Here is a 26,292-nt window from a genome sequence, read left to right as displayed (position 1 = left end):
TTTTTTCGTGAGAGCTAGCTGCTGGTATTTATTTACTGGTTCAGGAATAGCCTACTATTCCACACAGGGACACTGTCACTCCTGCAACGATTTTAATATACATTAGAAGTCTCCTTGAAAGCACAATTGCCATGATTGTTGCCCCAGAGATGGCTAATCACACTGGCGAACCTAGAGTCAGATGCAGCTAGAATACACATCTGTAGTAGGCCGATGTGTCTGTTTCTCATCCTTTATGACTGACTTTAAAGTATGTGTTAAGAAACAGTCCATTGTTTGAGGCTTTTTTCTGGTTTTGCGCCTATGGGTTCAAGACTATTCAATCACAATTGTTCTCCTGCCACCGACTATTTTGATTGCTTTAGAGTACAAGTTTGAGACTTATCAATGTTTATTTAGATTTATGGGGAATTATGTTGTGGTGAGACTAATCAACCTAGTGACATATCACAAATAAGCGTTATTTCCTTAGGTTTGACTTGATTGCCAACGGAGGATCTTCTCTAACTCTTCATTTCGAGCGTGCGCCATTCATGAGCCAGGAGCGAACAGTGTGGTTACCGTGGAACAGTTTTTATGCCATGGATACCCTAGCAATGAAGACAGAGGAGAACTCGATCCCCAGTTGTGACCTCAGTGGATTTGTCCGCCCTGATCCTGTGATCATCTCATCACCACTTTCAACATTCTTTAGCACAGCTCCAGGACGGAACCCTATTGTGCCAGAAACGCAGGTACGGTATCAGCCATGCATACATAAAAATTAACAATTAAAGAAATACGTTAATTTACGAAATGTTGCTCCATGGTACGTCAACTAATATGTCAGATGGTACATGTGTACCGACTGAATACATTTCAATTGCATCACAAACATCGACGCAATATGACATTCATCAAAGGAAGTGATGTCACATTACAATGAGATCACACAAAGTATTAGCACGTGGCCTTCATGCCTAATCAAATGAAGGGAAGTGGGTAAAATGTGCTTGCATACGTGTTAAACCTATGTAAAATATGCTTACGTCTCAAGGATGGATGCAGATAAAAGACAAGGAGCCTGCATTCTATGGGGCTCAAAAGGGTTACAATTGCACAATCTTCCGTAAATGAGTAATGCACACGCAGACTACCTTAGGCATTTGGGAGCTGAGGCCCACAGGGATGTCTCATTGTGAAGACAGCAGATGTAATTGCAATGATAACCCTTCATTTTGCACCACTTTACCTATGGTCGGGGAAACTACAGTTATGCGGCAAGACGAATTATACGTTTATGCTGCACATTTTGTATAGTATTATTTCATTATTTTAAACGTTGGCACTGTCTGGGAAAAGGTTTCTCTTCATTATTACCAATTCCACATTCAAACACAGCAGAAACAATTGAAAGAGGGCCACCTTTGTGCAGGGTCGCGGCAGCGTGTGCCACAGCGGTTTTAGTGACCTTTGATCTGTTTGAGCAAGAAATAGATGTATTTTTGTTAATAATCTGCAGTTTAATTTGCAGATGATGAATTATGTGGGAAATGGGCACATTGTTAATTATGTGGAAGACGCCACTGCATAGTGGATTGTCCATATCAATGGTGCACAAAATGTACTTGCTCTAACTTCATAGACAGTGTTTTGTAGCCAATGTCTGGCCGTTCCAGTATGACATTAAAAAAAAATAAAAAAGAAGTTCTTTGGCATTCAATTTCTTATTTTCATACCGAAAAGCAGCTAATAATGTAACCTTGAAATTTAAAAACAGAATATGAAACTACGAGTTTTCCACTGGTAAACTTGTTTAATAAACGTAACAGTTGTGCTGATGAAAAGGAATAAAAAAATGAAAAAGTCCCTAGGAATCTGTTAGTCAGGGTTGCTTTGCAAAGACTATCTGACCCCGAAGTGTAATTTCAGCCATGCGAGAAAGTAGCTATGGCATGCATTAAACAAGCATTGGCAAAGCCAATAGGTCTTGCTTATGTGTGAATTATTGGCTTTGCTAATAATTTTTAGCTATATTGCAAGTGGCTGAAACTAATGTAAAACAGCTGTATGACACAGCGAGCATTGTCCACGTAATAGTACTTTATTAATTTTCAGTAATGCTGTACCAAAGCTAGCACTGCTGTATATGACGGCTAAAAAACATTGACAAAGCCAATAGATCTCAAAGAGGTGAGGTCTGTTGTCTCTGCCAATGCTTGGTAAGGAATGCCATATGATATAAGTATCTTTGCAGTGCTTACAATGGCTGAAGTGCTAATTTTATAGAATGGAGAATGCTCTTGCCAAGGTGTTACTGTTCCCAGATTCAGAAGCATTTTAGCAGCATACAAAAACTGTAAAAATTTGCCATATAAATGCACTCAATGTAAGATAAATTGTATGTAAACAGAAAGGTCCCATAGATTGTCACTTTTATTACAGTGATGCTTTAGGCTATGTGTTTCTTTGGGTTCAATGGTTACAAAAGAACCAAGAACCCACTCCTCACTGCTTGTTTAGTAGTAAAATATAGCAATAATTAGTGTTCAGTGGGTAACCTAGAGTTTTTGGCCCCTGTGCCACTCCACCTGCTGCACCATCCAAACTGTGGTCCTCTTGCCTGCAAGGTAACTGTGCTTGTGACTGCTTGCTATTTGGCAACATATAGCAATAATTGGTGCTCAGTGGGTTTCTGAGAGCTTTTGGCCCCTGTGACACTGCACCTTCTGCAGCGTCCTAACCATGGCCCTTGAGCCTGCAAGGTAACTGCGCTTGTGACTGCTTGCTCAGTGGCAACATACAGCAATAATTGGTGCTCAGTGGGCTCCCGAAAAATGTTGCCTCCTGTGCCACTGCTCCTGATGCACCATGCAAACCGTGACCCTCGTGCCTGCAAGGTAATTATGCTTGTGACTGCTTGCTCAGTAGGAACATACAGCAATAATTGCTGGTTGGTGGGCTCCTGAGAGCTTTTGGCCCCTGTTCCACTGTACCTGCTGCACCATTCAAACTGTGGCCCTCGTGCCTGCAAGGTAACTGCACCTGTGACTGCTTTCTCAGTGGTAACATATAGCAATAATTGGTGCTCACTGGGCTCCCAAGGGCTTTTGGCTCCTGTGCCACTGCACCTGCTGCACCTTCCAAATCGTGGCCCTATTGCCTGCAAGGTAACTGCTCTTGTGACCGGTTGTTCAGTGGTAACACATAGCAATAATCTGTGCTCAGTGGCTTTCCAAGAGCTTTTTGCCCCTGTGGGACTACACCTGCTACACAATCCAAATCATGGCCCTAATGCGTGCAGGGTAACTGCCCTTGTGACTACTTGCTTAGTGGTAACACATAGCAATAATCAGTGCTCAGTGGCTTTCCTAGATCTTTTGGCCCCTGTACCACTGCACCTGTTGCACCATCCAAACCGTGGCCCTAGTACCTGCAAGGTAACTGCCCTTGTGAATGCATGCTAAGTAGTAACATATAGCAATAATCGGTGCTCAGTGGGTTTCCGAGAGCTTTTGGTTCCTGTTCCACTACACCTTCAGAATCATCCAAACCAAGGCCCTAGTGCCTACAAGGTTACTGCGCTTGTGACTGCTTGTTCAGTGGTAACATACAGCAATAATTGGTGCTAAGTTGGTATCCAAGAGCTTTTGGCCCCTGTGATACTGCACCTGCTGCACCATCCAAATCATGGCCCTAGTGCTTACAAGGTAACATGAGGAAATTGTTTATATGCAGTAATGTATGAGTTCTGAAAAAGGCACAGTTGCAGATTGAATACATCATTATTTTGCAGGTAAACATAAACACAAAAGCTTTCATAAAAAGTGCCTTTAAGCTTATCCAACCCTCCAAAGCCAGTTGCAGAAGATGTCATAAATAAAGCATATGCTTTACACATCAAAGTGAAAACCAAGCATTGAAAAGTTGTTTCACAATGTGACTGGCTGTTTTCTTTGAAAAGATCTTATCCTGTGCTTGACAGTTAATGGGCAATAAACAGTGTAAATTGCCCAAGATCAATGATGTTAGGGTCACACTGAGACTGAAATTAGGTTTTGTACTTTCTTCCTGAAAAGGCAGTTTCACAAATTAAATGGACTCACCAAAGAAGAACAATTTTGCAAAATACATGCAGATGTTTTGTGCAGGTGAAGAACAAGATACTTTTTGAGATGACAGTGTAACATAAAAAAGGGCACAAACAGGCACCATGTAGAAAGAATGCTGCATTCCTCTTTCCTACAAAGACTGTCAATTTGAAGTCAGCAGAAATCAAAACAAAATAACCAGGCTCACACAAAAACACAGCATGACATTTGACCTCAGTCTTTGAATGCCCAGCAAAGTGACAGATAAGAACAAGATTTAAAGGCCCATTGACAGAAAAGGAGTTCTTGGAAGTATTCAATGAACACAGCTTTCTCTTTGGGGGGAGAGAAGGGGGAACCTAGACAGCCTAAAGCAAATAAAGACAGGAAATGGGACGCAAGTAAACATGAGTTGCAAACTACAAAGCCAATGGCAAGCAATGGGCAGAATGCATTCCCAGGTCACCTTTCTGAAACTCCGGAAGTAGTTGTTCGCATACCTAGACAGCTGCGTCATTTGGTAGGCTACAACCTAAAAATGCACCTCTATCTGAATCACTGGGGGGAAGATTTATCAGAATGTCAGGCAACACTGTGCAGCAAGACACTTTGCTGCCTGCACTGTGTGACAGGTAAAGGGCAGGAATGTGCCATATTTTACATTCCAGTCCTCTCCTTGCACTGGTGCACTATGTGCTACCTTGCGCCAATGCAGGCACCCTTTCATTTCCATTGTTGCAGACAGGATTGTTTTTGTGCAGGAAGGCAGACCTTTCTACACAAATCCTCTGAAGCTTTTTCCTCTTTTTATGTGTGCTATAGAATGCAGCACGTGTAGAAAGAGGAATAAAATGAGGAGAAATAAACATATTTCTCCTTGTTACGCCTCCTCTGGAAAGGTGTAGCATTTTGAAGCATTCCCAGTTCTACCACTCATGATAAATCTGTGACTGCATCAATATCCTTTGGGTGGATGCCTGGGAACATCCATGCTCCATCCATGGAACGCTTCCCTGGGGCAGAGTAACACAAGGCAGTGACTTATTTTTCCTTGCATTACTTCTAATTTACTAAGTTGCACAGTGCCACGCAATTCTAGGTTACGTGTCACCGGTGATGAAATACCTTTAATAAATCTTGCCATCAATGCAGTACAACCGTGTAAATACAATTACCCTGGAGTGAAGTATGTACCAGGTGTGCTAAAGAGGTGTCAACACACCAAACAATACGTTTTACTTTTTGCTAAGCCTTTTCCCAGAATTTTTTTTACAGGTCCTGCCGGAATCTATCAGGGAAAAAACACCTGGGTCTGTATTACAGAAGTACCCCTGGGGTGTAAAAGGCATTTGCTCCTGCTTTGCGCACCCCTGGGGCATTTTGGTATTACAGAAGTGGCCAGAGACACTTGTGTGACCCCTTCTGTAATACAGATAGTACTGGAGCACATATAGAGCCAGCGCTATCGAGAGAGGGCATTCTCTCATTTGCACTGGGGTGTGGCCTCTGTGCCCGCACGGTATGGCGTGGGCGCAGAGGCAAATATGCCTTTAGGAGGTGCACTAAAAGTGTGCCACAAAAAGGTGGAGCACTTTCATTGCACCTGTTAAGGGCAGCCCTCCGGATGGAAGAACAGGGTCCCATGGACCCATAAGACATCTTCTTGCAGGCAGGTGCAGTCACTTACTGCACCCACATGCAAGGGGATCTCTCTCCCATCCTGAAAGCGCAGACGGGTTGCCGCCTGCACAGAGATACACGGAGCAGCTTTTAAACAGCTCCTCCCTGTCTCTCCTAAATGCACTGCCCTGAGAGCAGCACATGTTTCTGGCTTCCCTAAGGGCAGCATATGCTTCTTAACATGGCACACTTACCCTGTTTGCAACTGGCACACCCGGTTTAAGGTGCACCATGGCGTAAACAGGAACAGTGTGCCCTATCCATGTGTGTGAAAATGATCACACAAGTCATAATCCTGATCCCTGGGGAAACGTTTGTTTGTCCAGTGATTAGAATCCTTAGTGTTGTTTTAAGGTTTTCCTTGGCACCCTGACCCTAATGCACCGCAGTGTATGCCCTGGTCCCTGAATGTGTTGTTGTCTTCACTTGAGAGGGGACAGGAAATTAATAATAGCATGCATCTTATCTCTCACAAAAATGTATGCTGTTAGTCTTCTGGCATTGTCACAGCTATGCTCCCGTCAAGAGGTACAAACCTATGTGAACATGTTTGAGTGTTTTTCATACTTTAAATACTATAGGCTTCATTCTCTTCTCATCTACTTTCTCGGGCCAGATTGTTAGATTATTTATTTTTGTTACTTCTTATGTCCAAGTGCGATATTTAAGCATTTTTTCATTAATCAAGTAGGTATTTTTTTAGGTTAAAATGTCATCTGTTTTATTCACAGGGGGTTAAATCACGATGCACCCTCCACGTTCCTAAAACTGTGATTTCACATCGGAATGCAGTATAGGTTGCTGAATATGTATTTTTTTTTATTGCAAATGTATTTAATATAAAATAATTGTCATTTTTAGAAGCCTTAATTTGAATTGGACATATTTCAGAATTACTACAAAGGCAACTTTTCTTTAGTGTAATAGAACATTTATTCTTCACATAGACCTACAAATCACCGCTGGTCCTTTGATGTATGAGGGTGTTAAAATGTTGACACAACCTGGAAATATCCTTCACATTGGTGCTCAAATGGTTATATTTTTCTTTACTTGTTTTTATTTCCATCCAAGGTTTTGGGGGGAACATAGTACGTGACCCAGTTAGCTTCGATTCCTAGAGTTTCTTTCTTTCTTTGCACATGTATTATCTACTACATTGGCTGTTATTTGCCCACAGGCTTGCTTTGCCCTCCCTCTACCGAGGTCACGTCACCCTGCTGGAGTGGTGTCACAAGACGAAATTGAAAGCACTCGGCAGGGTAAAAAAAAAGTCAGATTCAAGGGGAAATAAAATATATCGATTCCCATCAACTGCCACTGACATACATATAATAGTAACTGTTGTACCAGCTTAGGAAGTTTATATCATTAGCATGTTGGTCCGGTGATGAGCGATCCAAGCATTGAGACTCATAATAATGAGAATAACAATGCTTGTAATGATAATAGCAGTATTAGTAAGTAGAGAAGAAAAAGTAAGAGGATAACAAATAGGAAATAATACTAATAATGGTAACACTAGTCACAATAATGGTATAGTGAGTACTTATGCTCGGAGCTGTAAAGATGACTAAGGGGGTCATTCCGACCCCGGCGGTCCTTGAACGCCGGGGCCGGGGTCGGCGGGAGCACACCCAACAGCCTGGCGGTGCTCCTGAGGGCATTCTGACCGCGGCGGTATGGCTGCGGTCAGAACCGGAAAACCGGCGGTGTCCCGCCAGTTTTCCGCTGCCCTGAGGAATCCCCCATGGCGGCGCAGCTTGCTGCGCCGCCATGGGGGATTCCGACCCCCTCACCGCCATCCTGTTCCTGGCGGTTTCGACCGCCAGGAACAGGATGGCGGTGAGGGGTGTCGTGGGGCCCCTGGGGGCCCCTGCAGTGCCCATGCCAATGGCATGGGCACTGTAGGGGCCCCCGTAAGAGGGCCCCACTTTGAATTTCAGTGTCTGCTTAGCAGACACTGAAATTCGCGACGGGTGCTACTGCACCCGTCGCACACCTTCCACTCCGCCGGCTCCATTCGGAGCCGGCTTCCTCGTGGAAGGATGTTTCCCACTGGGCTGGCGGGCGGCCTTTTGGCGGTCGCCCGCCAGCCCAGTGGGAAACCCAGAATGACCGCCGCGGTCTTTTGACCGCTGGACGGTCTTCTGGCGGTCCCAGCCAGGCCGACGGCTACCGCCGCCGGCCGGGGTCAGAATGACCCCCTAAGTGCGTTAAGGTTTTGATGCTGCCATCATTGGATGGGACGCAGACTATAGCTGCTTCTTGGAAGAACTGACAAAATGTAATGCTTAGAGATTTTCAGCTAACCGGTAAAACAACGTAAAACACAAGTACAATAAGTAAACATACCCCATCTTAAACACAAAAATGACGAAAACTCAGCCCCAAAGCTGAGAACATCAACCCTTCCTCCTTCTGAGCTCCATACGTTGAATATCATAACACTAGGTTTCGGTACCGTCTGTTACTACAGCGCTGCAATACCCGCAACATCAAGTACTATAAAGCTGCGTTGCTATTACTAATGTCTAGGCTTTCAGTATTGAAACTCTTTCAGTAATCATTGGTGGTAATAAGAGATTCATGTTACTCATTTTGTTAATCTTTGGCAGATTAAAGGGGAAAGAACCTGTGGTTAGTTTGGTTCCATCCAAGGGTGTAGCTTCTTGGGAGGGAGGGTGATTGGGGTGTTACACCCCCCCCCCCACCCCAATAAATTTATTTTCTGGTAAATAGTTGGTTACATGTGTTTTCAGTTGGGTATGGTGAGGTTTTTGTAGAATTTCATCAGCAAATACAGGAAAAGACAGACACACACTCTCTCCCTTTCTTTGTCTTCAAAAATGTTACGTTCACAAAATACTGTGTTTTCTTTCACTTCGTACCTTTGCCAATCTGGATTCCTCTCCCTTTCCACTTCCCTTTAGCTCTTCTCATGCGCCCTGCTTGTCGTGTAATGTATTTTTACATGATGTCAAAGCGTGATTGTTGGGTAATCTCAAGCTCACCCCCCCCCCCATCTTACTGGCTAAGCTACGCTCCTGGTTCCATTGTAATCTTGGAAAAATGAACTCCATACACTGAGCTACTATATTTTACTAGTTTCTGTGAGTTTTATTTTCTTGTAACATACAGGACAGTCCGTCCGCAACAGGTGGGAAGGGAACAGGCAGGTTTCAGTGTTGTCGTGTGGGTGTCTACAATGAAGTGGTTCCATAACTGTGTCCCCAGAACAGCAACTGACTATGTTTGACTGCGCCTCTTCTGGAAAGGGCTGTCAGGCAAGAATCCATTTTCCATTCATTGATTCACACATAATGGGGCAAATTTAGAATATGAAGATAATCAACTTTGCAAAATTTACGCAGAGCCTTAAATCTCATTCACTTTTCATTTAAAAATAGTAATGGACCGGACCAGGAAGGAAGTGAGATATTCTCTCTTGACCCAGTCTCCAGGGAAATTTCAGCATAACCTTTTTTTTTTTTATATCACATCTTTTTTTATAAGCATTGTTTCCTACCAAGTTAAATAGGGCATCCTTGATTAAGATAACAGGTTCACTCTCTTCTTTGTCCAGGTCCTCCATGAAGAAATTGAGATGATCAATTCCAATCTTAAACTCTGCTATCTGAGTTCCCGCAATACTGGATACAAGTCTTTGCTGAAGATTACCATGACTCAAACCTTTGTCCCTCTTAACCTCATCAAAGTTCATCTGATGGTGGCCGTGGAAGGACATCTTTTCCAAAAGACATTCCAGGCATCCCCCAATTTGGCTTATACATTCATCTGGGACAAAAATGATGCCTATGGCCAAAAGGTGTATGGACTTGCAGACGCTGTTGGTATGTGAATACAGCCCAAAGTCAAACATGCAATATGTTCCAATTTATGTTAATTGCAAGTGTGTGTATTATAAATGCTTAAAAGTCAGAACTGTATCTACCTAATTACATTTTGCAAAAAATGAAGTGATGTTATCTCCACCCTCTAAAATGAGTGTGGCCAATGAAACTAATAATGTGTACTTAAATAACTAAACGTTGGTTATGACTGTATTGAACTGTATGGTCTATCGCTAAGGTTTTCAATATAGGATCTGTGCTTTTACTCTATTAATCTGTCAGGATTTCTACTGACAAAGGAGATCTTTTAGATTTAAGTTAAGTTTATGCACATATATCCTTTGTGACTATCATGCAAATCTGTCATGCATATGCCCCTCTTGGACCTAGGTTGCACAACCTTGGTGCACCATAACCTTCAAATGAATTTGCTTGAATATAGTAAAATGTCAAGTGGTTTGTTTTGGAATGTGCCCAGATAAGAAACTTATTGAGTGATACTTACCAAAGTTACAACAGTCGTCTTATGACAACTGGCATGTAAGGCAGTATTTCCTAGCTAGAATTCAACAGAAACCGCTCTCACACATCTCAGTAACAGTAGATCTCTTCATAAGAGTGTTGTGTGTTTTTCAGTTTCGGTGGGATTTGAGTATGAGACCTGCCCCAGTCTGATCTTGTGGGAGAAGAGAACAACGTTGCTGCAGGGATTTGAGCTTGATCCCTCCAATCTCGGCGGCTGGTCCCTGGACAAACACCATATTCTGAACGTTGGGAGTGGTAAGTTTCAATACATTTTCATAGATTTGCAGTATCAAGTTTGTTTCAGTGTCCTTCTATTGAGTGCATTTCAGGTGCTTACTCTACTTTCCACTAGTGAAATTTCCTTTAGGGTGATCTCCTGAATGATTCATAATACTTCTTTCCAAGGTCAGATATTTATTTTCAGTTAGTGGGGAAATATTACATATATTGCGATATGCCAAAAGCAGTGGTGTATAACATAAATCTTTAATCACCAAGTAGAGATTTTAATTTCTATGAATACTATTTCCAGTACCAGGGTAGGCCATAGTGTGTGTGGGTTTCTCAATATTTTCAGACTTTTACACGAGACCTTGCACTCTAATAATTCAATATTATTGAGCAATTAGACATAACAAGGCAGCCCTAATTAAATACATAGAAGTAGAGAGAAAGATCTAAATTAATCTTTCACTTGTCTCTTAAAGCATAGATGTTCATACCGAAGAACGCATGTAAGGTAAAATAAATGTGCATATTTTTAGATATCTCCCCAGTGCAGTCACTTCAGGCTTGCTTACTTCATTCTGCTTACTAAACAATGTGAACATCCCAGAAAGCTCCCAAGCTGTATGTTAATTGCCCTTCCCTTAATTTTCTCTTTCTTTCTTTTCATCAATTTTATCCTTCCTTAGTTAATTTTGTCAAAAGGGCAAACTCATTGATACCAAGGCCAATTTCTGTTGATGAACATTTTGCATGGATAAATAGAAATTGTCTTGGTTCACAGCAAGTTCCCACAAGCGTATATACAATCAGCTAATCCCTTTCCTCTCTAAGCGGCCTGATTTGTTCCAAGCATTTTAAAAATTTTAAATTTTAGAATGTTAAAAATAGGTACATGGTTATGTGAGAGAAAGCCATCCTCCCAAGTGTCTCAAAATTACAGAAATAGAGAATCCCACCCCTACAAGCCTTCATGACAAAAAGTAGAAATTTAAAATGCACCCTGGTCATGCCAGTGTTTGTTATACTGGCATGTCACTGCTTTGGGGTTGTGTGTGTTTATAAGGAAATGTTAAGTGAGATACTTTGTAGGCAGGAAGTGAAATGTGCAGAGCAGGAACTGTATGGGATAAGGCTGAATGTCTGCTCAATCAAAGAATAAACTGCAAAGGCTAGTCCCCCGATCAGCTTGCTGGAAGACTGTGTTCTTAATTCATCCTTTATTTACAAGAGACCTCTTGTCTCGTGTTACTGAAACTCTAGTATTTTATCACACAATGCAGATAGTTTGATAGAAAGATACATGTTTCTGTGACCCTGAATAATCAAACTTTAAGCCTATCAGTACTCAGGTATTTCATTAGGGCAAGCTGCCGATTCTGCATAAAGAATGATGCGAGCACTCCATGTGATTAAAAATATATATATATAACAAAGAAATCAGATTTAGGACTGATCTAAACAAACAATGAATGTACAGCCAATACATCAAGAGGCTATCAATTTAGTATCTTGAGGTTTCTAGGTAGTATGGCTGCCTCATATTATCATGTGTAGATTGTGTGCTATGGCGGTACACCTTACCTGGATAGCATTAGTTTAACCTTTGCCTCTTCTCACTACAGAGAGACATGTCCCCACCAGAGATTAAGGCCCATATTTATACTTTTTTAGCGCCTCATTTGCGCTGCTTTTCGACGCAAAAGCAGCGCAAACTTACAAAATACAGTTGTATTTTGTAAGTTTGCGCTGCTTTTGCGTCAAAAATTGACACAAATGCGGCGCTAAGAAAGTATAAATATAAGCCTAAGTGTCATTAATTGTCAAGTTTTCCAGATGGTGGACTACTTACATCATTGAGTCATTCATCTAGTTCCTCCTGTTCCCACCTCTTCTGTTGTTGCCATATCTACAACAGCATAACATTTTTGTGTTTCCACACTGGTCCCTCTTTGATGCAATCTAACTAACTTTATCCAACCTCTCCTGTTACATTTTTGTAACAACACTGCAAATACTATGGTTTATGAACTCCGTATTTATTACCAGGAACAGATATAGAATCTATGCTATTCACGTTTAGACCTTGCAGAGGCATTTGAGGTCGTTCATTGTATTTTCATGAATAGAGTACATCCTTTTACTGTCAGTGATGATAAAATTAATTATATGTTCTAGACAGCAGATGGATAAGACACAAATTTCACATTCTGCAAGACTAAACTGTGATATAATTAAAGTAGGCATCAGAAATTGATCATTTTCCCCACAAAGTCACAAGCCACATGCAGAATTGGAGGAGCGGGGAATGTTAAGTTAATTAAGCCATCCAAGGCAAACAAAGTATCCCTTCGACCACAAGTGCTATTTGTGGTTTATTGTAAATTGTTTCAGAATTGTTTGAAATCTTTTCTGTTCACACATGAAATTCACACAAGGTTTTGGTAATATTCAACCACATGAAAAGGGTTAAAAGTTAATTAATTGTGAATTGTTCCTAATTCCTGTCTGTCAATGATAAAATGCTCTCTAAGTACAGCTACACTTTTGTGAAAGCCCATCAATGGTCTGTTAAAAAATGTATCTCCAGTGTCCAGGTGGGCATGGGAGAAACGATGACTTGTTGACACTTGTACCCTTATAATGAAAATGTTGTAAAAATTCTGAAATTGAAAAAATTGAGTATAATCATGCAGTCAACCAGAGGTTTCCAAAGTGTTTTTTCACACATGAACGCCAACCACACTTATAAATGTGACACAAAATGACAATTGTTCTAAGCACCACATTGAGAACTTCATTTTTAAAGATTAGTTACATTTTCGTTTAATAGATTTCAAAGTTATTGTATGCTTTAATTTCATCCATCATCTGACTTCTGGGTGTGTTCTTTCTGTTATGAATGACGGATTTGTTGATTGGCCACAATCAACATCCTTTGGCGGATGATCAGGTGCATTTCTATCAGCAGAAGAAAAGCATTTCGAACAGAAGCACTCATGAAACTGTTCATTGTTTTCTGCCAGGGATACTTCATAAAGGCAGTGGTGAAAACCAATTTCTAACACAACAACCCGCAGTGATAGTCAGCATCATGGGGAATGGGCGCAGAAGAAGCATCTCCTGCCCGAGCTGCAATGGTCTCGCTGAAGGAAATAAACTGCTGGCTCCTGTTGCCTTAGCAGCAGGCACTGATGGAAGCATCTATGTTGGTGATGTGAACTTCATAAGGCGAATCTACCCTTCAAGGAATGTCACTAGTATACTTGAGCTAAGGTATGGGATTAACTTAAGGCCACTGATGTGTACATTTAGGTTTTTGGCCAACTGAGAGGTACTTTCATGTGGTTACTGCTGGAAGCTGGTGATTCCTGTGATACAGCCAACACATCAGTAAAATCAATGTGTTGGGGCAAGATCAATTTTTCTACTTAAGATTACAGTCTCCATCATGACTTTGTGGAAACGCAGCAATTGTAGGAATAGTTAAGTGTCTGAAGGGCGGCCATTGTTATCACTCAGTGCTAAACTGCACCAATTAGATTTCTAAGTGCCCCATGTCTAGTTCAATGTCGCTCTCAAAAAGTCTAAATGCCCCGTTTAACAATGCATCATTGTAAAGGTTGTGAAAACGTTTTTTTACTTTTCCGTTTGTCTGTGTAAAAAGATTGAGACAGGAAGCAGACGAATTAAAATGCAGTTTAACATATATCCACAGTACTTTAAAAATGTGTTTAATTTTTGCTATTAAATTGATCTAATATCTAATAACATTATGTAAAGCATTACAACAGTTGAAACTAAGTTAGCTTGTGTGTCCTTTTATTGCCACATTGTCTTAAAGAGATGCACATATTCAATGTTAACTCCACCTTTTACGTGCAGAAAGCAGTGAAATATAGTTCTCATTTTGATTTTATTAAGAAGCAAAAGTTGTGCAAAATCAGTTTGCCCACTTTTTTCCAGCTCAATTAGGTTGCAGAGTACCAGACCCTGCCTTTTGTACCAAAGATTGATTGGCCTGTCCTGTGTCTGTGGACAAGATGAAGTGTTGTGTTCTGCTTGATTTATCTTGTCTGCTTCATCTAATAGTCTGTCCTTTTCTCCCTGTGCTTCTCTTTCCAAAAAGAAACAAAGAGTTTAAACACAGGTAAGGCAGCAAAGTTCTGCAATTCCATATTTGTCTTTATAGCTTGTTAAAGCATTGGTGCATGTGAATAATCGGAATGTGAATGGTTCATTTGGACGATTTTATTGTATTTATGAATATCTGTGAACACTTCACAGTTATACCACAACGTTTTATTGAACTAAAATATTTCATGTAGACAGGCTCAAAATCTCAAAGGTGTTCCTGGGCGAAATTACCCATCCACGATGGTTATACGTTGATTATGGAACTAAATTACAGACCAAAGACACACTGTGAATATCTACTTTCAGACATTACTCGAAACTTTCAGACCTTTTCCTAGTCAAGCTCGAATGCAGCCCATAGTGAATGAGCCCAATTTGACATCACAACAGTGCCTTAATGCGTCCCATCTCTGGTGATGTATTTGGTCCATGACCAGTGTGTCTCCCCATGGCTTGAAGAAGGGTAAGTTGTAAATCGGCTTCAACTCACTTTCACATTGATCCACTGCAAGAGGCGCATTTATTCAGCTGAGAAGCTCTTCAGGGACTAGTTTTTCACATTTAAATTTCAATTAATTCCTGCACTTCACTGCTCTCTGTGACTCTCATGAAGAATAGGCCATCACTCGGAGGCCCAATGTGAGAAATCCAGCCACATAAAACCTCGATTCAAATACAAAGTCACAATCGGAAAGGGATTCGTACATTGATGTGCAGAGGTCACGTAGAAGGTTAATAACCGATTGTCCACCATTTTGTGAAATTCTAATAGTATCTTAGTAGAGGAAGCAGGGGGCAGATGGTAATTGAATGATGCTAGGAGGGAATCATTCTTCAGAGCAAGTTGGTACAATGGATTGGGTTTAGAAGGAAAGCCAGTGGACTAAAAATAGGCAACATTACTAAAACTGTCAGGTGAAGCTGTTGTAAAGTGGGGGAGACCCGGCAAAAATTCCACATAAAATGAATACTGTCAAGGGGTTCGTCATTCCATTATCCTCATGTTCCAGTATGTCATTACAATACAGGAGAGCCTGGAATTCATGGAGAAACACCCGTCTCTAGTTTCCTTATCACAGGTGACTTGGGACGTCTCCTGTCCCTTGTAATAAAGAAATGACTTAGCCTCTCAACTGTAATAGTTGAGCTCTGGTGTCACGGTGCCTGCTATCCAGGTCAGCAGCCAGGGTGAAGGGCAGGTCACATAGTACAATGAGAACTGAAGTTTAAACGACAATAATACATCTGGCTTTTCCTTCCACTCTGGTTTTCTAGCTGCACAGGGACATCTCTCAGCATGTTCCTGCACATTTTGAGCTGCAGTGTTTTTTTTTTAATCTGACTTGTATAGAAATGGTTTAATACCTTTTTGTTTGAATTGTTTCATATTGCACGAGATACTAATTGTATTCTTCATGTTTGCAAGAATCCTATCTCTTTTATATGAAAGATCAACACCCCAATAATTTAAGTGGGTTGTGGGAAGGGTGAAGATGTGGCCATATATTACATGATATTATATTCCTCCAGTATGTATATTATAAGGGTATTGCAAGTCACCTTGGAGTTCTGTGAACATATGAAAGAATTCAGCCTTTGGCCTTACACCTCTCTATGGTCACAGAACTCCTCAGCGACTAGAATTATTCTTATTAGGTAAATGTTGGGGTACTTTATCCCATGTATAAACCATTAATGACCTAAGAACCTTGTCATCTACACCTTTTACTGTTTATTATGCTAGACCATTTAAAATAAATGAGGATTTTATAGATCCTTGTAGGTTGTGCTTTTATGTCCATATTTATAACACCTGTAGTTTGCAGTAAGGCTACTGATCACTTGAACGTATCACTGATCACTGGGGATTTATTGTAATTGCCTCTAGCATTCCAATATTGGTTAATATTAGATTATCTGATTTTACAATAGGTTTGTTTATTTATGTGAACTTCAGCTTTGGATGGCAGTTATCCCTTCTGTTACATATCATTGTTTCTTCTAATGAAAATTGATTGCTAACTGGTGCTTATAAACAATGTGTATGCATGTCATGTGGCATCTACTTATGGTTACTGAGGAGCACTCATGCAATGCACTTATGTAAGGAATACTCCCAGCACATTTCACTACTTTAGTGAGGCATCTGGAAAAGGAGCCAATATTGGGCAACCAGTGCCTTGCCACCACACACAAACTTTCTTCCATTTCATAAATCAGTAGTGAGGCAGTAAGTAGTGTCCCAGAAAGTTTCTGACAGCGGTTACATTTTCATCCCTCTGGCTGTCATATTGTCAGTTAGGTTAGATGCTAGACATTGCCCCTATCCATCAACTACACCACCTATGCCAATGTTCCTAAAGTAGGAAGCAGTATATTAGAGCTGTACTTGCAGTGAGCACTTGAAAATGGCAATAAATAATGATGGGAAGAAAATGGCGTGAGAATAGGGCAAAACACGCTACTCCGCAACCTCATGACTTTTGACAACATTATTGACTGGAAACGTCAAGCTTAAAAATCCCTACTACAAGGCATTGTGGGAGATCATGTACTGTTGGGGCAGCAATTATGACATTAATTTGAAGATCTCTGGCTAAAACATATTTGGGGTTTTTGACTTTCTCTGTGCTCTTGCAGGTTAAAATGGGCAGTTTTCTTCTGTAGCTATTGAATTTGTTTAATCAAATGCATTCAGTTTGAATTGTGTCTCTTGCTCAGAACATCAAAAGAACATTGGAACAATGAAGGGCATACTGCTGCAATTTCTGTTTACATTTATTTTATGTAGGCGCACAGTAAATAACAAGCCATGGCTACTGATACATTAATCATAACACATCAGTGATAGCTAGCCACGGATTCACACTTTGCTAAAGAATTAGTTGTTAACTACATAAAATATAATTAGAGTGACCCCCACTTTCATGAACACCATACTTAAAAAAGGCCCATACACAGTGACGCTAGACACCATTAACTTAAACACAAAATCACCAGAAATAATTGGAATCTGTTCCTCATGGCTTGTTTGACTTAGAAAGTTTAGTTTTAATTCCTTCAAGATTATTCGCTATTCTTTGCTTTATCAATAATACTGTATGCTTATTTTGGGGTAATTTGAAATGGCTTAACTTTGTGATTGCTAGAACATGAAACTTTAAGTGCCACTGAATCTCACCATATCTTGTTGCAGACAGAAATGTCTCACTGGCGTGCTAGTCCTACACTTTGGAGTGGTATCTGTTCTATCCTGCGAGATGACTTTGCTTCTCCAAATTTTCTTTGCCTTTTAATCACATCAATGTCATGCATGTACTAGGGTCCAGTTTTGAAATGGTATTGATAGATTTTGGACCATTCATGAGCAAATCCCAGCAGAGATAGTTATTTATTTAACTGCTGACCAAGGGAATGGAATGCTTTGCCACAAAGTTTGACTGATCAGCTTTCTGTTGCTTATTGCTGAATTTGGGTGTAACACGGGTACTAAAGAGGTGAAATCTTTGCCCAGACAATGCTAACCTGTGTAAAAGTGGAAAAAGAATGAGGTAATACTACCACAAAATGGGCAACATTATGATGCACAATTTGTATTTTCTTGCAACATAATTTAGTCAATCCTGCCACATAATTTGCTCCACTCTTGCCAGGTAACCCCAGAGGCCCTAACCTTCCTCAACAAACAGCAAATAGGAGCATACTTTAGTCAACGATTCCAATTGCTTTTACGTTAGAATATCAACAACAGAAATATTGTCTGACATAAATATTGTGTCCTAAATATTGTTTACATAAATATTAAACCATTGGGTAAATAGTCTCTGTTATTAACTCTAATAAGGCAATTTTTCTGTAAGTAATATTTATAGTATACTTTATTTTACTATGGTATTCTTGTACCACACCTTCCAATTTTTAAACCTTTCAGGAATTCAGCCCTGTTACTACACGCCACTCCATCCACGTGCTAGGATACCGCATGTGCCTTCCACTGTGACAAAGGAAAGTGGCAAAGTTTGCTCTAGCTAAGTGAATAAATTCCGTATCAGTTTCAATACTAAAATGCATTTTATTTGCCAAAAAATACTGCAAGGAATTAATTCATTTTACTGACCATCAAGGCTGAAAAACTCATTGCAGGGGAATTAATTACAGTCTGCGTTTCGGTGAAGCGATGTAAGCACAGATGTTCAAACCAGCATTGTGGTGGCAACCTGATGAGAGGTTAAAATTGAATTTTACACCATTTTTGGATTCACAGATGGTGTTAAGTAATAGATCCAACATTTGCAGTCAGTCGGGAATAAGGGAATTTTCAGCTGAAGGTGAGCTAGGCAATAAATAAGTCAGCAGACGTTCTTCTACCTCTGACTACCCTTTTTTTCCATCCTGTACTCAGGGCTGCTGGAGTTACTCTGCTATACAGGACCAAGCTATGCAGAAGGGTTGAATAAAGCAGCAAAAAATGAAAACTATGCAACACATTCTGTACCAATATATTCTTGCACACATTGAGACAGAGTGATCACAAAAATTTAGAAAATGCAAAGCGTTACTAAAACTAAAAACTGTACAAATTCACCATCTCTGGTTCAAAATGGTATTATCTATCAAAGAATGATTTTATCTTGCATAGAAGTGCAAACCCAAAGTTTAATTTACACTGTATTATCTAACTTCCCGAGTAAAACAGTTTGTACAAAATATACAATGTTACAATCAGTATAAAACAAACCTTTATGTTGACACATTTTGTAACAAAAGGGGTGTCTCTTTTAATTCTGGGTATCCTCAAAATATTTTAAAATTGGCCTTCAATTTCAGTTTTATTCTTTGACCACACCACGGGCCTCTGAAAGTTCATCTTCCCATCAAGAAAACGCCCTCCAGAAAAGTACTGAACGATACCAATGTATTGCACAAGTGTCTCACTAGGAAATACTATGAGGTTTAAGATGTCGGGCCTTAAAAAGAGAAGTAAATGTTTAAGACGTGTATCCTTTGAATGCCTTCTTAAAGTTCCTGTTGTTTGTAGGCAGTGGTGTGACACGACGTTTCACAAATAAAGAAACAAACTATTATCATGACAAACAAACATAATTGAATTGCATATAAATAAGAAAAAAATGTTCATGCCACACACTCCCTTCCTTATCATTTGGATAAACAGTAGTACCTCTTTGGTACATAAACGAACAGACAGCAACTTATAGGTGATCAGCAGATGCTTGCAAAATATTTGCCACTGTGTTGTATCACCGGCACCCTAATTGTTTAGTACTTTTTGATCCACTTGAGCTAGAACATATTTTGATGAAATCTGAAAAGTATGCAGCAAATAGTGGCTAGTGCAGCCATTTAACAGTTAAAGGAATATGTTGCAGCTGCAGCTTTCAGTGACCTTGTCTATCAGGCTATCCCTTTCACCATGTGCAAGCAAACTACTAGCAGGGCATACAGAGGCAGCTTCACCCACAGAAAGTCTCTTTGGGGCAGGGATCCCCAACAGTTTCTGAAAATAAAGAGCTATTTATGCTCAATGGAAATCACCCCAAGCTACTAACATGATTGGTCTTGAAAAAGTGACCACATCAGACAAGGTTACATTAGAGGCCAATGTATGCAATATTACTAGCAGTGATCACCTCACTGCATCGGGCATGGCTACCAGCAATAATGCAAAAAAGGCTTTGCCAACGTTAAAGGTATCTACATGGATAATACATTGCTGCAATGCCCCTACACTCAGGTTGTAGTGCTATTACTAAGTGTCCGCAAATACCACATGATTTAGAACTCAAATATCTCCTTCAAGTATAGTTTGGAACATCAGCCATTTTTCTCCAAACAGAAGCTTACTAGTTCTAAAAATACACACATTTTCATCTCAAATACACTCTTTTAAATTTTGGTGTACATATATTAATTCAAGCAAGCAAAAGCTTCACACTTAGTAAGACGAACTGGGCATAAAACAGCTCCTTACAGGTAGCTGGAGAGCTACTAGTAGCTCATAATCTACTCGTTGGGGAAGCTGGCCTCGGGTGCCCTGTTAACAACAAATATCCTGTGACTAGCTACATGGAATGATATGTCAATATTCACAGATGTCTGCATTGGCAGTTCTCTTTGAGATGCACCAATAATAGTGTGGATTAATTCAGGATAAAGTCAAATAGTTGAATACTAAGAGGTCAAATAGCTTTTTGTATTGAAATGGCATTGATTTAAAGTCTTTAGAATAAAATTACTTATTTTCTAAAGAATAGTTGATAACCCTATTTTCCCCTTTTTTCTCCTTCTACACATCTATCCCTTCTCTGTTCTTCTCTTAGCGGCAATTTGCCTCATTATTTCATGAAATCTCAAGTTCTCTTCTAGCGGGAGGGGCCCTTGTGCCTCCTCTTTCCAGCCCTCCGCTCAACTCAGCTCCTTCTTCTAGTCTTTCCCTGTATTCCAAGTCCTTTCTATTTGCTACCCTTATCTTTTTTTTATTTTTTTTTTTATTTTTTTTTATATTTTATCCTTCCCGCTCTATTTTTGCACACATAATTACCTTTCTTGTTTTTTTATTTTCACACTACTTACCTTTCTTGCTTTTTATTTTTACAGTACTTTTATTTTCAAAATATTTGCTTTCATCTGCAATTATGTCAAAGTGTGTGATTCAGGCTAATCGCTGAGTGCTGTGGTGGCATTTAACTGTCATTCTCATAAGTTCAGCAAAACTGTGATTTCTCCCTGATCAGAAATTTGAAACAGGTATCTAAAACTGGAGGGTTTATTACATAAAAATGAGCAACAGGTATGGACAAGCCAGCTGCTGTTCCCAATTTGGAAAGTAGAATAAAGGAAAGTAATCAGTCCAAATGTGTTTTCAATGATTTACAATTTAGAATCAAAAGGTTATTTGCTATTTGAGAAATTTGACAAATTCAGCTTTGATAGCAAAGAAATAACTCAAAACGATTCTTTGCTCAGAGTGCCAAATAATTTAGTACTTTTTGCTATCATAGCACTCAGATTAATTAATAGTACCTTACGAAAGGACATCACAATAATACTGAAATTTCCTCATTAAAAACCCACCCCAACCCATGATAAACCCATAATATTATTCAATAAAATCAAATTAAATGTTTTAGGAAAGCATCATAAAAGTGTCATGAAGTAGCCATTGCAACAACTAAAAACCCCTTACTGGTACCCTGAAGCCTTCCCAAAAGAATATTGAAAATAACCAGGAATGTCATAGAACCTCTTCCAAACCAATCAGAAATAGCTCAATAGCTGTGTTCAAATCTCTCGAATTATCACTCAGAAGGCATAATTTTTAAGTAAAACATCAAATGAACCAGTCTTGACAATCAAAATAAAGATATTTCATTGCTCATACACCACAGTTAGCCATGTGGCTAGTAGAGAGGGGATGTCAGTGCCTCCCAGTCATCACAGCACACATTGTGCAAATAGGTTCCTTCTGTGATCACTCCAGTGGCGGTTCTAGAAATATATATATATTTTTTTTAATTAAGATAATCGAAATTTTAAATAACACTTGCTTTAAATGTATTACTATTTAGCCAGCAGCACTATTTATGGTGTTTCTCCGTGTTGGGTGCAGTGAAACATGCCGCATTTCTAACACTTATCCTGTGTATGCTTGTGCGTGCAATTATCACCTACCACATACCGCTACGTCTGTCAAAACGTGCAGTTCTGAATATTCTTTCTCCAAAAATAGATAAATGTGCCATTTAAGCTAGTAAGGTATATAGGGCAGATCCACAAAACTTTATTTCCAGGTGTAAGTGAACCCCACATGTAAAAATTCATGATTAAGTCATAAGTAAGTCTCACCTCGCAGGAAAACCCTTTGAATAATTTGAACATATGCATCCTTAAATCAAGGAACATACATTTAATCTCTTTTTGTTTCTCTCTAAAGCAACAACATTGCCCACAAGTACTATCTGGCTGTGGATCCAGTTTCCGGGTCGCTATTTCTTTCCGATACCAACAGCAGGCGTATTTATCGCATCAAATCTCAGATGGGCGCCAAAGATCTTGCCAGTAACTCTGAAGTGATTGCAGGAAATGGCGAGCAATGTATGCCATATGATGAAGCCAGGTGTGGCAATGGTGGGAAGGCAGTAGAAGCAATCCTGACAAACCCAAGAGGTGAGATTACAGCTTTTAATGCAAAGAAAACAGTGATACAATTGGATTGAATTTAAAAAAGACAGTCATTATCCATTAGGTTATAAGGTAAACGCTTTTGCTCACGTTTTTACATAAGCAGAAATCCACAAAACATTTTGCCAGAAATGCACAAGATGACTCGTGACCCAGATCGCAATGCATTAATCATTTTGTCACTTGTCCCTAAGGCTTCGATCACCAAGCCATCATTATTTTCCTGTTGCTGTGTAACTTCCTTTATTACAACTTGATTACAACAGGTGTAGAGCTTAACGCATCTGGTAATTATTAGTTGTGATAAAGGCAACATCAGGGCGGTCACTGATCAGGAGGGCAGGTACATTCTATTGGACTGTTCTTTAGATGGGCGTCCGCTCTGCTTAATCTCTATATATGTACCTAATACACACCAGGATGACTTCCTACACACTTTATTTCCCTCTTTGCTTCTAAACCCTCGTGCCCCTGGGTTTAGGAGCAGGGATTTCAATTGTGTACATGATACTACATTGGACAGCTCAATGCCCCCTCTTCCAGACATGTAAGGGTTGTAGGCTACTCAGCACTTCCAGCACTGGACCGAGATGCTACATTTACAAGTTATCTGGCCAGAGACACAGAATACTCATTATGCCCTTGGTCATCAGGTACACAAGATGCTTGATTATGTTTTTTGTACCTCAGTCTTTTGGCCACTGGTGCAGTTCTCTGAATACCTGGGCAGGGCGATCTGTGGTCCTAACCCAGTCAAAGTTACTCTCTGTTGGGGAGTCCCCTGGGCCGCCATTCCGACCTGCCAATTGTGGTCAGAGGCCCTGAACGATGTAACCTAAAAAGAGGCTATAGACACACACCTTGCACAATACTTCACTGACAATGATAGCTCCGTTGAGTCCCGCAGTATGGAATGGGATGCCATGAAGGTAGTCATGAGGGGACAGGCTATTAGCACAGCTTGTTGAGCACAGGCTATGCTTCCCTGTTCTGTCGCTGACCTTGAATCACAAATAGTCTTGAGGAAATTGAAGCAGTGAGGCTGACCGAGGCACTGCCGTGTTTAGTAGAGTTCCACCATCGCTACCGCGATGAGGTCAAGCAATTAAGTGATCTTGACTACAAGGCGTCCCTGGCACGCCAACATGCTGATGGGAACAAGCTCAGAGACACATTAGCATGGCTACTGTGATCTGAAATTCCCAAGAATATTATAGGAGTGATTTGTGATGGAGCATGTCAAATAGTTACTACCCAGGTGGCTATTAATGATGTGTTTGTTCCCCCCACTCAACCCTCCTCCACCAGCTATCAGGGCTTTCCTGCAGGAGGTTACCCTCCCCCAACTGTCCCCACTACAATTGATAAGATTAGAACACCTGAGATTCAATTGGCCATTGACCTGATGCTCACGTGGGAAGACTCCCGGCACGGATGGTTTCCCTGTGGAATATTATGGCTTATTTCATTCTCCTCTGGCCCCCAAATTATTGACTGTATATCATGAAGCACGCCAATGGGGTAGCTTCCATGATTCCTTTCATGAGGCCCTCATTGTGTTTTTACCAAAGCATGGCAAGGACCCGCTCCTTGTGGGCTCTTATCGCCCACTTTGTATGCTCAAAATTGACGACAGGATCTTGAGCAAGTTTCTGGCAAATAAACTGCTCCCAATGCTCGATTCTTTTGTTTATAAGGGCAACATCTCCTGACTTTGCCCTTTAAATTTCCGCAGGTAACAACTGACAAATTTAGTAGGCAGGAAAGGCCCAGTAAATTACGGGGTATGCATATTTTGGTATAGAAATGCATGTCTTTCCCCATTATTAGGAGAAAACTTGTACCTCATAAATTCTGACCCCTGGTATCTTCAGGGCACTCATAATCAGGGCCATACTTACAGTCTCTTTTCTCGTGCACAGCATGGTACTTAAAACCATTAAAATAAAATACTCCAAAAAAACTATCCTATTCCTTTTAACAGATCCTTGAGGGAATGATGAATTTGAGGATCATTGTATTATACATAAACCTAGGCCACACTCACAAAAGTCACATTCGTTCTTCAACTGTGCAAAAGCAACTAAAAACAACACATTATAATAGAGCTGAGCACGTAAATGTGTGAGGGATTGATTGATAATTTAGAGGATAAACACTGACAACAATGAATCTGGGTGCCTACTCTCGTAGACTCATAAATATGCAAAAGCAATTAACAAACACAGGCTGTCAACACAGGTAAGTATATAGTGAAGCACAATTGATACTTTTTGTGTGGATAACAGAGATCAAGAATCACTGAAGAGACAATGTATGATTCTCACATTGCCCAGTGTGCCAGAAACCTCCATGAAGTAAGACACGTTCGCAAACAGCCAATAGTTGTTCCTTACTTCCTTCCCAAGGAAAGTATATGCATATGCCCTACGTCACAGGCTGAGGTAAGCAGAACATCTTGCCTTCTTAATGATGCATAGTCCATTTCCAGACACTCAAATATTTGGCATATTTACGTTTTGTTTACTTATTATGTGCTTATCTGTCACACGCATGCTGCATTTTGGATGCCTCAGAGTGCTTTACAGCATGAGCAAGCAAAAGGTTAGAGGTGATGAAATAAACAGATCACTCTTCAAAGGCCACTGTGGGTCCCTTCAAAGATCTTGAACTTAATTGACAATAAGACCAATGTAGAATAGCAACTGATGTGTTCTAGTCCACGTAAAAGTCATATGACAGCATCATCAAGTTTGTGGTAGACGGAAAGGGAGTTTAAAAGGAGAATGAGCTACCAAGAATCTGCTCATACATTTATAGGAGGACAGTAAACTGCCAATGGACAGGCAACGTTAAACATTTAGGGGGTTATTCTAACTTTGGAGGAGTGTTAATCCGTCCCAAAAGTGACGGTAAAGTGACGGATATACCACCAGCCGTATTACGAGTTCCATAGGATATAATGGACTCGTAATACGGCTGGTGGTAAATCCGTCACTTTTCCGTCACTTTTTGGGACGGATTAACACCTCCTTCAAAGTTAGAATAACCCCCTAAGTTGCCTGATGAGGCTTGAATATTTTGCTGAAACAGCCTAGGCTGAGGTTAAGCTATGTTTTGGAGACAAAGCATTGTTTTCAGTGGTGTTCTTATCTGTATTAAAAGCAAGTACAGGGTCTTCAAGGTAGTTGTGATGACGCCTATACATCTTTGTACAAGGAGTGGGTGAGATTCTGTCAAAAGAAGTGTGCGCTGTTGATTACATTGCAATTGTTCAGACAGGGCATTACTACATTTAATTCCAGGGTAATCTTGTAAGGGATGCCGGTTTGTGAGACGTCTCTTTGGAGAAACCAATAGTGGTGGCAAGTGCAGTTAGAGCTGTAATTAATCGAGGGTATGGTGGTCCAGCCAGTTGTGTGCATCATTGTTGTTGTGAGCGGGGAGAGATGCTGAATTTGGAGAAGCTGTATTGTAACGCTTTAAGGAGCACCTGGGAAAGTAGCTGGATCTGTTTTGTTCACACTGAAGATATGTTTAGCCTAGTGCTTCCTTTCCTAGGTATACGAAAGGTATCAAGCAACTTGAGTCATTCCCCTGGC

The 26,292-nt window shown here is 40.4% G+C and overlaps 1 protein-coding gene across 1 annotated transcript in view; it reads left to right on the top strand.

Moving 5' to 3' along the window:
- The window catches only part of TENM2 (teneurin transmembrane protein 2), a 1,257,685-nt gene that overhangs the window by 1,152,058 nt on the left and 79,335 nt on the right, over window positions 1-26,292 (top strand). The window contains exons 16-21 of the mRNA XM_069199351.1: window positions 473-734; window positions 9,337-9,604; window positions 10,241-10,384; window positions 13,381-13,630; window positions 14,484-14,504; window positions 22,443-22,675. Of these exons, the coding sequence (XP_069055452.1) occupies window positions 473-734; window positions 9,337-9,604; window positions 10,241-10,384; window positions 13,381-13,630; window positions 14,484-14,504; window positions 22,443-22,675 (1,178 nt within the window). The remainder of the gene's footprint in view (window positions 1-472; window positions 735-9,336; window positions 9,605-10,240; window positions 10,385-13,380; window positions 13,631-14,483; window positions 14,505-22,442; window positions 22,676-26,292) is intronic.

Source organism: Pleurodeles waltl, chromosome 7 (genome assembly GCF_031143425.1).
Source record: "Pleurodeles waltl isolate 20211129_DDA chromosome 7, aPleWal1.hap1.20221129, whole genome shotgun sequence".
Taxonomy (NCBI): Eukaryota; Metazoa; Chordata; class Amphibia; order Caudata; family Salamandridae; genus Pleurodeles; species Pleurodeles waltl.
The sequence above is the reverse complement of the archived record's forward strand: the minus strand, read 5'-3'. Positions and strand labels throughout refer to the sequence as shown.